We start from the raw sequence: 12,668 nt of genomic DNA, 5'->3' as shown, positions 1-12,668 counted from the left end.
TGTAGCAAAAAAATATTTACCATTAATAACCTCAACTCAAGTCTTGATTGTTTATTAATGGGTAATCCTTTTTTTAAACATGTGACCTCCTTTGGGAGGGAGGGGGGAATCAAACCATTTTATTGAGGGGCTGCGGGGAGGAGTGGAAGGGCTGGGAGCACAATGAGATCCAACATCCTTGGTCTGGTTGGTATCTGCCCAGCTTTGAGGTTGCTGAAAGCTGACGTTTATCTTTTAAAGGTTGTGGATAGGTGAATTTGTTTTTAAGTGTGGAAAAGAAAGAGTGCGTATACAGAAATATTTCAGAAGACAGCACTGTCCTCACATACTGTATCTCAATACTTGGACATACAGCAAATATTTATTACCTTTAAAACTTCAGTAGTTTTCCTAATTTGTCTGACTGCCATAAGGACCGGTGGTCTATTCTCAGAGCTGGAAAATAATGTCTGGCGCTGAGGCGCTTGGCCCATTGGGGAAAAGCATCGCTGAGAACAGAACTATTTTATTCATTCAACTCTTTATGTTCATTCCAGTCCTGAGAAGCCCAGTGTTCAAATTTGTTCTTGAAGTATCATGAGATCCATGGTATATACTATAGGAGAGAGTGTTTAAATGTTGTTACACCTATAGAACTTCCTTGAAAAATATCCGGTACTCTCCGCTTCTTTGCCAGTAATTTGAGAAATCTCACATTCCGCCTCAGAAGTAAACCTTTCCATTCTCTGGACCAAAGAATAACCTCATGGTGTAGTGGCTGAGAGTGTGGGCTCTAGGGTTCTACAAACCTGTTTGAATGTTGATTGACTTACTAAACTGTGTAACCTCAAACAGTCAGTTCATCTCTCTGAACCTGCTTTGTCTTTTAAAAAGGAGCATAATAAAGCTTACATCAAAATGAAATACATGTTTTAAGTTAATTCTCAAGTATAAGACCTGTAAAATGAAAACTGCCAAACACTGCTGAGAGAAAATTAAAGAAAACCCAAAAAAGTAGATACACCACATTCATGGATTGTGAGACTTGGTGTTGATGGCAGAACAGAAGGCACTTCTCCCCAGATTGACCTGTAGAGTCAGTGTAATACACAGCAAGCTTTTTTATGTTTGAGTTTTTTGCAAAAGCTTAAAAAGAAGCAGCAAACCACCTACAATTAAGGAAGAATCTTGCTTCCATTTTAACTGCAGCGCTGAATGTTAGACTAGAGTGACAGCTTTTAAGGTCTGAGAGAAAAATGGTTTCAGTCTAGAAATATTTTTCTAAAGAAATTTCTCAAGGACACATTCTTAGGAAAATTAAAAATGGAAGTAAGAAAACGGAAAGATAAAAGCAATGGTAAACCAAAATGGTAAAAATTATAGTTTAAAAGATTTTTTGTTATCGAATATTAACTAATAAGCAAAAAAATCTCTAGGTGGGAGGTGAGGAACTAGGAAGGAAGCGGGGGGGTGTAGTACTCAGTAGACAATAAGTATTTATTGAATGAATATATCCTGATTAACTGTGTTAATAGTTTTAGGTTTAAATGTTTGTCTCTAGAAGAATAGAAGCAGGGTGTTTATCAATTTTTTTAACCAGTGAAGTTTAACGAACTTTGTAGAATACGTGAACAAAGAAAACTCCATTGATCTACCAAAAGGTGTTTTTAGATGGGGGTTTGTTTAACTTGAAAATAAAGGCAAAAGTGACTTGCTTGTGAATAAAAGAATGACCTTCATTAAAGTTCGGATAACCCGATTTTCCATATGACGGTGCTTGCCCTGCCGGGTCATCCTTCCACTGGGCACATAAAAGAAGGGTGTGATGTAAATCTTTGCCCACTGGAGAGCCCGGGTTACAGGTGACACCTCTCCCTTCTTGAGAGATGAGCCCAGAGGCCAGGCCTCTGGACTAACCTGCACTGTTTCGTGTTTCTTGCAGATGTTCCCACAAGCCTGCACTTCCAGAGCATGCTGAAATCGCAGTGGCAGAACAAGCCTTTTGACAAAATCAAACCTCCCAAAAAGTTTTCACTTAAGCACAGAGCACCCATGCCAGGCGGCCTGCCAGATCCCACTCGTAAAGACAGGCACAAGTTGGTCAACTCCTTCCTAACAACAGCCAGTAAGTTTCAGGGGACCCGGGAGTCGTCCTGCAGTTATTTCTCTATTCCTTTTATATTCTCCAGTTACTGTTCTGCTGTGACAGTATCTCGGGGTTGGGAGAGGCGATTGATACAAATTCAGCTCACAGTCTACTTCTCCTTGTCTCGGGGTGTTCTCAGATGGACTTTGAAAGCTATTCCAGACACCGTGCATCTTGGGGCAAGACCCAAAGTGCTGGATGAACAGCTAGCAGTGGCGTGGCATGGGTTCCGTCTGTGGACAGGCTGTCTTTTGTAGCCTGGTGTCAGATTTCTCTGGTTGAGGGCCTTCCGGGGGGCCTGGCCTCTCCTGGCCCTCATGCTGTCTGCTAGGACCTTCAGTCCCAGAGGACGCTGCTGCTGCCCTGGGTGTCTGTCATGGGCCTAGAGAGCACTCAAGAGCTTGGAACTCAAATAAGAAAAGATTGAGAGAAGATTTCACAGCTCCTTTTCTGTTCCCCTCTTCAGAGCTGTCCCATCACCAAACTCGGCCTGACAGGACCCACAGGCAGCACTTAGACGATGTGGGGGCCGTGCCTATGGTGGAGCGAGTGACAGCGCCAAAAGCAGAGCGCTTGCTCAACCCGCCGCCACCTGTGCATGACCCAAACCCCAGCAAAATGAGATTGCGAGACCATTCATCTGAGAGAAGTGAAGGTAGGGCCAGGCCCGGCACCTCTGCCTGCGTTTGCATCTGCTCAGGGCTTTCTGGGGCAGCCTGGGCTTCTCTGAATTGCCCCCCAGCTTTGTCCTTCACTCTCTAGGAAGGCAGAGTAGAGGGACCCAATGCTTCTAGATGCAGGTCACTTCTTGACTGCCGCAGCAACCTCTGCCCAGCCCCCTACTCCTGTCAACCAGTTTGCTTCACCTTTTTATCCTCTAGGCTTAGAAGGCATTTTTGCTTTTCCTGTGTGTTGCTGGCATTTGTAGCTTGTGCTGGCAGTAGAGCCAGTGGAGGTAGCCATGTATTCCCCTCTCTCGTTGACTTCTGCAGTGCTGAAGCACCACACGGACATGAGCAGTGCGAGCTACTTGGCGGCTGCCCAGCACCCACCGCACAGCCCCTTGGTGCGACAGCTGTCCACCTCCTCGGACACCTCGGCACCCACCAGCTCTAGCCCGCAGGTTACAGCCAGCACGTCCGTAAGTACCTGCGTGGAGGAGGCTGCACTCAGAGCGCCTCGGGGGCTCTAGAGGACAGTGTAGGGGCTGGGGTTTGAGGCCAGAGCATTGGGGGGCTCGGCTCACCGTGATGTGTCATTTTTAAGTCAGGGGGGTGGTATTTGACCTTCTGTTTTCCCGGGTGGAAAGCTTAAGGCTGAGACAGACCCTGACGGAGGTCTGTGACTATTCAAGACCTGTAGGGCTGGGTCTCGCCCAGCACTCAACAGTAGCATGGCTCTAATCCTGTTGGTTTCAGAAGTTCACCTGAGAGGAGCGATAGAGGCCAGATACTTAGGAACATTGAAGGCGTTCCATTTCCTTATCTTACTCCCTTGGTGAGTAAGTCAGAACCCTGAGAACAGGCCCTGCTGGGAGAGGTCCTGGAAGGGAGGGGACAAGGCAGGGCCTCGCTCTGTCCCCAGAAGCTGTTGGAACAGCCATTCCAGTCACAGGTTCCCGCTGGTTTCCTTCTCATATTTTAATTCCTCAGCGTGTGCCGCCTCAAACACGTATAGCTAGAGCTGCTTGGTGCCCACTGATGGGTCCTTTCTGTGGTAATTATGATAATAATGGTGATAGTTAGTGATAATAAATAGTGTTTCTTGTGTCTCTTCTGCGTGCTTTACCTGTGTTATCTCATTCAATCTGATTGATACTGCCCTTCGAGATGTAGGTGATACTAAGGATTCTTACTCTGTAGGCGGGGAAACTGAGGCTTTGCAAGGTTAAGTAAACTGCATAAAGGGAGGCGACTTGTGAGGGACATGACTGCCATTCACACCCAGGCAGTGTGACCACAGACCCAGCTCTTCACCATGGCACACACGTGCGAGCCTGACGCCAGGCGTCACCGAGGTCACTTGTGAGAGGGTGTGCACGCACTGCGAGTCCCCTTCAGAGCGGACTTCAAGAAACGTATAAGCTCATAAATGGGCTCACATTGTTCTCTGTCTTTGCTCCTGAAAATCAGTCTTTTCCAAATGACCTCTTCATTCCCCCCCTTCTTCACCTCCCTCGTCCATCAGTTTTGTCTAAATAGGTGTGTAGTATCTGTCACAACTCGGTTACCCATCAGAGGGTCTCAGACAGCCAGAGGATTTTAGTCTGAACGCTGAGATTCGACAGTTGGAGAGACTTGTGTTTTCTCACTTGCCAGCCCTCTTGTGTCTGGGAGGCCTGGATTATTTGAAATTTTGTCTTACTAATTATTGAGTATAAATTTTGTATCTGCACTGACCCTTAAGGCTCTCATTGCCTGATGTTTTCAGAGAGTATGGATTTCTTTAATAGTAAGAAGGAGGATAGGCCAGATACTGAAAATGAGGTGGAGAAACTTGGGGGTGGGGGGGTTGGGATGTGTGGTAGTGCTTCACAAAAGCTGGTGTGCGCCTCAGAATCCCCTCAGTGGCTTTAAAAAAAGAAAGAAATCCCTGAAGAATCTGATTTGATAGAGGATGAGCCCCAGAACCTCTTGCTTCCTTTCTTCTCTTCTTTCCTTCTTGGCAAAGCATTCCTCATCTTGCTTTTGAGAAACCACTTTTCCATTCCCATCCCCTGTTCTGCCCCTCTGGCTCTAAACAGGAGAGAGTAGTTGAATTAAGACTAAATGCCTGGTGGAGGTGGGGCTCAATCCTATTGACCCCTTTTTTTGTTTTTTTCATAGTAGAAAGCTTGATGACAAGACAAACTCCAAGGGTATTGTCCTCAGCCCACTCCCATCTCTTTCCCTTGAAGGTACTAACAGCAGACCCGGGAAGATTCAGGGAACACACACCTGTTTCTGCCAGCTTCACATTCATTCTTGACCACGATGTAGGGAGAGCTATCTTTTGAGGCTCCCCTAAGGTACACTTCCGGTAGTGGAAGGTGTCATTTCAGCAGAGATGGGGCAGTGGCAGGGGCTTTGGGGTATGAAGTCACTAAGCCTTAGCTGTAGAACTCAGCCAGGCAGGATTTGCAAGATTCTCTTCAACCATTTTGGTTAACCAGTTACGCTAAATTTGTAAGGCAGTGGCCGTTCTGTTCTCATTTGATAGCGAAGGAAATGGAGGTGAAAAAGACATTGTGGTAGGCTGAGGTGAGAGGCGACAGCAGCCAAAGTGCTGGCCCAGGAAGTGCTGCCTGTCAGCGTTCTCAGCATGTCCTGAAGTGATGGCGTGAACCAGTCCTGTATCGCCCTCCAGGAACAGAGAGTAGGGTGGTTAGTTGCAGGGAGCAGCGTCTTCCTCCTCGTGCCTCACTGACGCCTTCCCTCTGAGCTGACCGCACGTGGGGCTTGGCTTTGAATGCAGCCCCTCGCGTGTCTCCAGCTGTGCTGTTGCCACGGCAGCACATGTGTCATCCCACTGTTGCCCTCTGGCCCCCCTCCGCTCAGCTGCCAGTGTCTGTGTCAGCTGTCTGGGCCCAAGCGGCTGGTGGACTTCTGCATGAAACCAAGGCGTTCGGCTCCCTCCTGTATTCCTCCTCTGGCTTCCAAGCTGCTGTCGGTGCTCACCTCCTCCTCTGGCACTCAACCCTTGTTAGTCTTCTCTCCTAAGAGTTTGATCTTCTCAACCTGTAGGAGCAAATCTCCGTTCTCCAGGAGTCTGAGCTGTGTAGCCAGGTTCAGGTCCTCTTCTCTGTTTCCTTCCGCTGAGCTCCACTGAGAGCTAGAAAGCTCTCCACTCTTCCCCAGCTATAATAGTAAAAAAGAGAGGAAATCCATAGGGCTGAGCGCCCAGCTCTCGCTGGTGGGTACAGACTTAGCCGAAGAGTTCAAATCTACAAGGAGGAGGTGTTTTCATGACGTCCAAGGTTAGATGATCCGTTAAGTTGGGACTGTCCTCCCAAGATCTTTTCAGGATAAGGGAACTTCCCTTTCTCACCTGAAGCGTGCCCACTGGGCTTAGTTAAGCATTGGTTTTAGGAGCCGCTAAGGGTCTGGGTGATAGAGATAGCAAGGGAAAACAGAAAGGACGACTCTAAAGGGGGGTGCTAGTTAAGGTGTATGTGGGGAGTCAGAACCCCCATGTGACTTGAGACCCCAGGGTGCTCACCCCAGCAAAATTCAATAGAAGTCTTCTGCGTGAGCCCGTGAAGGAAGAGACTCTGGAGTGGGAGGTCCTCCTCAGGGCCACCTGGCGGCTCTCCTGAGGACATCCTAGTGGGAGACTTGGTCCTCAGTGCGGGTGGCTGCTGTGCAGGGCCAGCCCCCGCCCCCGCTCGAGGCCTCGTGCTGCTGGCCATCCTGTTTTACGTCTTAGGTGTGGGATTTGATGTTTGCAGAATTGCGCCTCCCTTTTAAATTCACCTTTGTCTTACAGCAACCAGTGAGGAGGAGAAGGGGAGAGAGCTCGTTTGACATTAACAACATTGTCATCCCAATGTCTGTTGCCGCAACAACTCGTGTGGAGAAACTACAATACAAGGAAATCCTTACTCCCAGGTAGAGGCCCTCGCTCATTGGCTCCTTGCCCTGTTCTTCCCGTTACTGCCCTTCCCCCCCCTTTTGTCCCCGAGCTTTGGGTCCTAACCTTAGGTTTTGTCTTCTCTTTAAGAGAAATTCTTCCCTGATAGGAGTGAAATTGTTTCTGTATATCGTTCTCTCATTCCACTAACAATAGTACCAACCAGACCTCAGGCCACATGCTGCCTGTACCCATGTTTGTTTGACAACCTAGTATGTTTCCAAATAGTTTGTTGTCCGCATCAAAGCAGGATTTCACCTATGAATCTTTATTTCCAGCTTTTGTTGACAACTTAGGAAATTGGGCAGCCCCGTGCATGTGCTCTCACAGGGAAGCAGTCAGCTGCTGCTGCCTCGCAGGGTCCCCTGTAGACAGTTTGCCTGCGTTTGTCACAGTCGCCCAGCCGGCCCCCCATTCTGTCTGGTGTGGGGCCTCTCGGACGCCTCCCGGGCTGCCAGGGCAGAGGGCAGGGTCGTCCACAGGCGCCCAGCTCTCGCTGTGGCACAGACACACCTGCCCTGCCCGGCCGCCCTGCTCTCTCACAATTGTCCCTTCTTGATTTTGCAGCTGGCGGGAGGTCGATCTTCGGTCTCTGAAGGGGAGTCCTGACGAGGAAAATGAGGAGGTAACAACAGCATGGTCATTCTCTCTCAGAAGGACACTCACGTGCGCGCGCACACACACACAGTCACGCACGCACACACACATGTGGTTGGGTGCACATAGCCCAAGTGCCTCAAGACCTGTGGCTGTCAAGTACAAGCTTACTATATTCCTGTCCTGACGGGGAAGAGTCTAGTAAGGGCTGGAGCCAGTTCTAGAATCGTTCTAGCCATACTTGGACTCGGCTTCCTGGAGGGGGGGCCAGTGAAGCTGCTCTGTTGCAGGTTGAGGACCTGTCTGACGCGGCCTTCGCCGCCCTTCATGCCAAATGTGAGGAGATGGAGCGGGCTCGGTGGCTGTGGACCACAAGTGTGCCACCCCAGCGGCGGGGCAGCAGGTGACGGGGCAGGCACAGGTCTCCCGGCCTGTGAAGGGTGGGCGGGCAGGGAGTTGGGCGCCGTGTCCGCAGAGCTGCCGCTGCTTGGCAGTCGCTGTGTGTATCCATCCACCGGCGAGGGCCGAGAGCGCGGACGTTCCCTACTGTTCATTGGAACTGATGAGGGGGTGAGGGTCACGTGGCTGGGTCTTTGCTGAGCGGTGGGGTCAGTGTCCAGTTGCGGCAGACTTCTGTGATCTCCTGGGCTCCACGTAGCGGCTGTCGGTGGCATTAGGTTCCAGTGGAGGGCTGTGGAACTTCGGAGGCCTCACCACAGTTGAACCCTCCTCGGAACAGGGGAATGGGGGGGTTGTGGTCCTGCTTGAAGGAACTGCCCTGCCCTGTCTCCGTTTATGGCTAACAGTGGCAGAAGCCCTCAGGAATCTCAGGTAGATTTAGGGCTCTTGTTTTTGCTTTTTTCCCCTTGACGACAGTTTTCAGTCTAGACGAATTTCCTTTCCCTGTGAATTTACTGGGCACTGTGCCAGAGAGTAGCCTCTGGCATTGTTCCGCCATGGCTTTTCTCTCGGGACGATAGGTGCACCCAGCTCTTACGAGTGTCGTGTCGTGGGCCTCCCCCTGTACACGGCAGCGGGAGGAAACGAGGGGATTTATTTCCCGGGAAAGAGCTATTCATGTCCGTCTGCCTCAGCTCCTCTGGTTGGAATGTTCGTGCCTCCTCCCCAACCCCCCAAAATCAACCCACAAGTAGTTGTTCGTTCCCCGGGCACTCAGATTTGCACTCCTTGGTGTCCAGGTCTTACAGGTCATCAGATGGCCGGACAACTCCCCAGCTGGGCAGTGCCAACCCCTCCACCCCCCAGCCCGCCTCCCCTGATGTCAGCAGTAAGCCACTCTTTGTCGGAGTTCTCCCATGGTCAGTCCCCAAGGAGCCCCATCAGCCCGGAACTGCACTCGGCGCCCCTCACCCCTGTGGCTCGGGACGCGCTACGACACCTAGCCAGCGAAGACACCCGTTGCTCCACACCGGAGCTGGGGCTGGATGAACAGGTAAGGAATGCTGCCTTTGCGCGGCGTTGGGGTGGGGGACCGGATGGGGAAGGGACAGCACCCGCTGAAGGTGGGTCTGCATCTTAGGCCTCCCCCTCCCCATTTTAAAGGGGCTGCACTTAAAATTGGCCTTCTGTGGAACGGGTGCCCACCCCCAGCGGTCTTCCTGGACCACTCCAGGAACTCTCGAGGGAATGGTCTTGGACTCCAGTCCACACGTTTTGGGGCGGGGCCTTGGGGCGGGATGTAGGCTGGGACTGGCTCCTCACCGTGGCAGTTTGTCTCCCGCAGTCCGTCCAGCCGTGGGAACGGCGAACCTTCCCGTTGGCGTACAGCCCCCAGGCGGAGTGTGAGGACCAGCTGGACGCACAGGAACGGGCAGCCCGTTGCACTCGGCGCACCTCAGGCAGTAAGACTGGCCGAGAGGCAGAGGTGGCCCCCACCTCACCTCCCGTCGTCCCCCTCAAGAGTCGGCATTTGGCGACAACGGTCACAGCTCAGCGTCCAACTCACAGATGAGCGGGATACGAGAATCTAAACAGACTCACTAACTATTGGCATTAAAGCTTCAGAAATCTCTGCGTTTGATATTCAAACATCATATGCCGGAAATTTTCACAGTTTTTAGTGAATTTAAGGAATTTAGATTCTACTTTGGTATTTTTTTGTTTTGTTTTGATTTTTTGTTTTGTTTTGGTTTTGGTTTCCATGTTTTGTCGTCACACACCTGAGCACTTCCTCCAGTTGGCAAACAGAAGTTCAGGAGAAGACCCTGCTGGCCTGGTCCTGGCATGTCCTCTGCACTGTTGAATCACTGGACTTAGCGATGTTAGATGGTCACCCCTCTCCTCGCACCTGTGGGCAGGGTGGGCCGGCCAAGCGGGCAGAGGGGGTGGAGAGCTCCAGCTCCGCATCGCCCACCTTCAGTTCGGATTGGGGAGGACCGCGCACTCTGGGCTCCTCCCCTCCCATCGCTGGCTTGGCCCGCGCTGGCCCTCCTGGCTGGGTCCTCCTTGGCCATCTGTGCTAGAGCTCCGCCACCAGAGCCTCTTGGCCATAATTGCCGCCTGTTCTCACTGAGCTCTCAGTCGACAGAATGGCTTCCCCTTGTCATCCAGATCTCGGAGACCTAGTTTGGGTTTCCTCTGCATTCGGTCATCTCTCTTTTGACTCCTTAACTGCAGTAACCTAGCTGCGGCTGCTCAGGTCCCCTCCCTGCCCCTTCGTGCCCTGTCGTCTGCTCCCCGACACCAGCCACACACCCAGATGCACCTGTCCTTCCACTCAGATGTTTTTACCACCTGTCCTCATCTGTGAAGGTAGGGTTAGGGCTACTTAACTTCCATTCCCACTCGTCTGCAAACTAAGGGGGTCAGGGACATGAGCAGCCTTCTCCCCTGTTACGATTCTGTTGTCACGGATACATTTAGTCCCGTTTCCTTCACATCCAGCTCCCTGTCGGTGTCAGGCCTTTCCTCTTCCATACTCCCCTTGCCTGTGGAACATTGTCTGGTCCTAGCTGTGGTTCCCATCGCTCCCTCACCACCCCCCTAGGCTAACCTTGTGCCTGTCTCATGTATGATCACATCACCAAAAGGGGGGGGCAATAAGGACTTCTTTATTTTTATTTCTTTTTTTTTGTTGCCGTTTTGTAATCGTATAAAAATAGTAGACAAACTGCTTAATGGTTGGGGTTTTTTCACAATTTTCAACATTAGTGATTTTTTTTTTGATTTCTGTTTGCAAGTTAAAGGATTTGTCATTTTTCTTTAAAAAACAATAATGCACCATATCCCTATGCATAAAGTGCTTCTTCTATTTATAAGGTTGAAAATTCTGAATAACCCTTTTAGCATTGTTAAAAAAAAAAAAAACAAAAACAAAAATGGAAAAAAAAACCTTGTATTTTGTAAATATTTTCTTTTCCTGCTTTGAGCTGTGTATTGGCAGCGAAACATGTAGCTGTCTTTGTTCTATAGAAATGCTTTTCTTCAGAGAAGCTGATCTTTGTTAATGTCTTGATTCTGTTCGCAAAGCACAGACTAGTGCTTAAAAAAAAAAGAAGGAAAAATTGAAAAAAAAATAATAAAAAAAAAGTTACAGAATGTTGTGTTGCCAGGCCTTTCTTGACATTGGACCGGCTCTGCGTGGCAGGGGTGGCAACTTGGGACCCTGCCCTGCTGAGCAGTTCTCTGCGTGCCCGGACTGGCTCCGAACCTTGGGGAATCTCCCGTTTTGTCTCTGGGCACCTGGCAGGGTCACCTGATGGTCACTAGGGAGAGGATGTCGTCGGGGGAGGGAAGGGGTGCCCGGAGGACAGGGGATCTCTGTAGATAATCTTTTTGTTGGATGTAAGTGATGGATGGCCTCTTGATGTGCCTTTCTCCAGTGAGACCAGCAGTATGACATTTTATATCTATCCTGAGTTGTTAAATTCTAAACGGAGATTTCACCTCTCACCGCTTTTTGTTGTGACCCCGGGGTTGGGGTCAATGAGGATATACACTTTGTGATATCATTTTTCTGACGTGGCTAAGTGCCGGATCCTCTCTGTGTGAGACAAGTAAGTGGGCAGGCCTGACGTCTCTTGACTCTTTTTCCTTCCTTCTCATGGCAAGTTGATGCAGCCAGGGCAGCCCCGCGCCATCCTGGCAGAGAACGCCACGGGCGGAGGCGGCCTTTCTCTCCGGCCTCCCTGTTGCTTCCGCGGCTGCAGTGAGGATCTGCTCTGTGAGCTTCTGCTGCGGGGGCTCAAACGCGCACGGGGGTGGGAGGGAGGGAAACGAGTCTTCTGCAACTTTGTATGAAGATCTAAGGGTTCCTTGTTGGGACCTTGACCTAATTACTAAATAATGAATACTTTGGGTTACGGTTTTCTATTTTTCTTTGTGGCATTGCTGGGGTCTTACCTGGTGGTCCTGCCCTGCTGTAGCAGACTTCTTCCCCCATCTAAGTCAGGATCCAAAGGAGAGAGGAAGGTGGCTCTGTAAGCCCGGAAGAAATGTAAGCCATTCACTCAGCTGACAGCCCGGTCCAGGGACAGAAAACCATTTCCTCCACGGTGTCAGTGTGCTGGCGTGGGCCTGGCCGGCGCGGCGCAGCCTTGTGAGAGCAGTCCCAGGGGTGCTGGCCTTTGAGTTGGACCGGGATGGTTGGCCAGCACCAGAGTCAGAGAACTCAGTGAACAGGTCTGAGAACTCTTCTTGCCTCTCCAGGGCCCCAGAGAGAGCTGTTAAATTCTCATGTGCAGGTGTTAGCAGCCTCGACATTTCCCGTTCAGAGACACTTCTCAGGCTGGGGAAGACTTGCAAATCCTACATCCTGAATCATTTTCTTCTCCTTTGAATCCACGCATGGAGACCTTATTTAATCAGTAATAACTTTATTTCCAAATTCACTTTTACAGCAACAATCAGTGTAAATCATTTGTTAAAACACACAGTACACCATAGGGACATTCACAGACAGGAAGCTAAGCTAAGATGGTTTCATGTCCCTCCCCCCACCCTCAAAATTACTGCAGAAATCATGGGACTTGCAAGTGCCAGAAATTGTCCTGCCCAACACTGCAAATTCACGGGACGAAGTCCATTCGGAGGGGAGACTCTGGGCCAGTGCCCAGGGTAACCCTTTTCAAGGCTGAAGAGACCCCAGAAGTCTCAAAGCCGCAGACCTGTGGATGGGGCAAGCTGGACGCCTTCACCTCCACCCTTATCCCCACCTGTTGGCTTTACTTGGGGACAAAGTGAAGGAGGAGCTCTTGGCAGCTGCCAGGACAGGCTGCGTGTCCCGAGCAGGGGAGGGGGCTGGGGAAGGGGGGAAGGGGACACGGAGGTGCCAGTGGCTTAGACGGAAGGATGCCAGGGTCTGTGGGAGGCAGGGCTG

The 12,668-nt window shown here is 50.6% G+C and overlaps 1 protein-coding gene across 1 annotated transcript in view; it reads left to right on the top strand.

The window, feature by feature from the left end:
- KANSL1 (KAT8 regulatory NSL complex subunit 1) overlaps positions 1–10,888 on the top strand; it is a 168,540-nt gene extending 157,652 nt beyond the window's left edge. The window contains 9 exon segments of the mRNA XM_011235065.3: positions 1,922–2,104; positions 2,592–2,780; positions 3,118–3,266; positions 6,590–6,711; positions 7,301–7,358; positions 7,621–7,733; positions 8,530–8,620; positions 8,622–8,783; positions 9,075–10,888. Of these exon segments, the coding sequence (XP_011233367.1) occupies positions 1,922–2,104; positions 2,592–2,780; positions 3,118–3,266; positions 6,590–6,711; positions 7,301–7,358; positions 7,621–7,733; positions 8,530–8,620; positions 8,622–8,783; positions 9,075–9,302 (1,295 nt within the window). The 3' untranslated portion in view covers positions 9,303–10,888.
- The last annotated feature ends 1,780 nt before the right edge of the window (positions 10,889–12,668 follow it).

Source organism: Ailuropoda melanoleuca, chromosome 13 (genome assembly GCF_002007445.2).
Source record: "Ailuropoda melanoleuca isolate Jingjing chromosome 13, ASM200744v2, whole genome shotgun sequence".
NCBI classification, from domain to species: Eukaryota; Metazoa; Chordata; class Mammalia; order Carnivora; family Ursidae; genus Ailuropoda; species Ailuropoda melanoleuca.
This window is presented reverse-complemented; position numbering and strand designations above follow the sequence as displayed.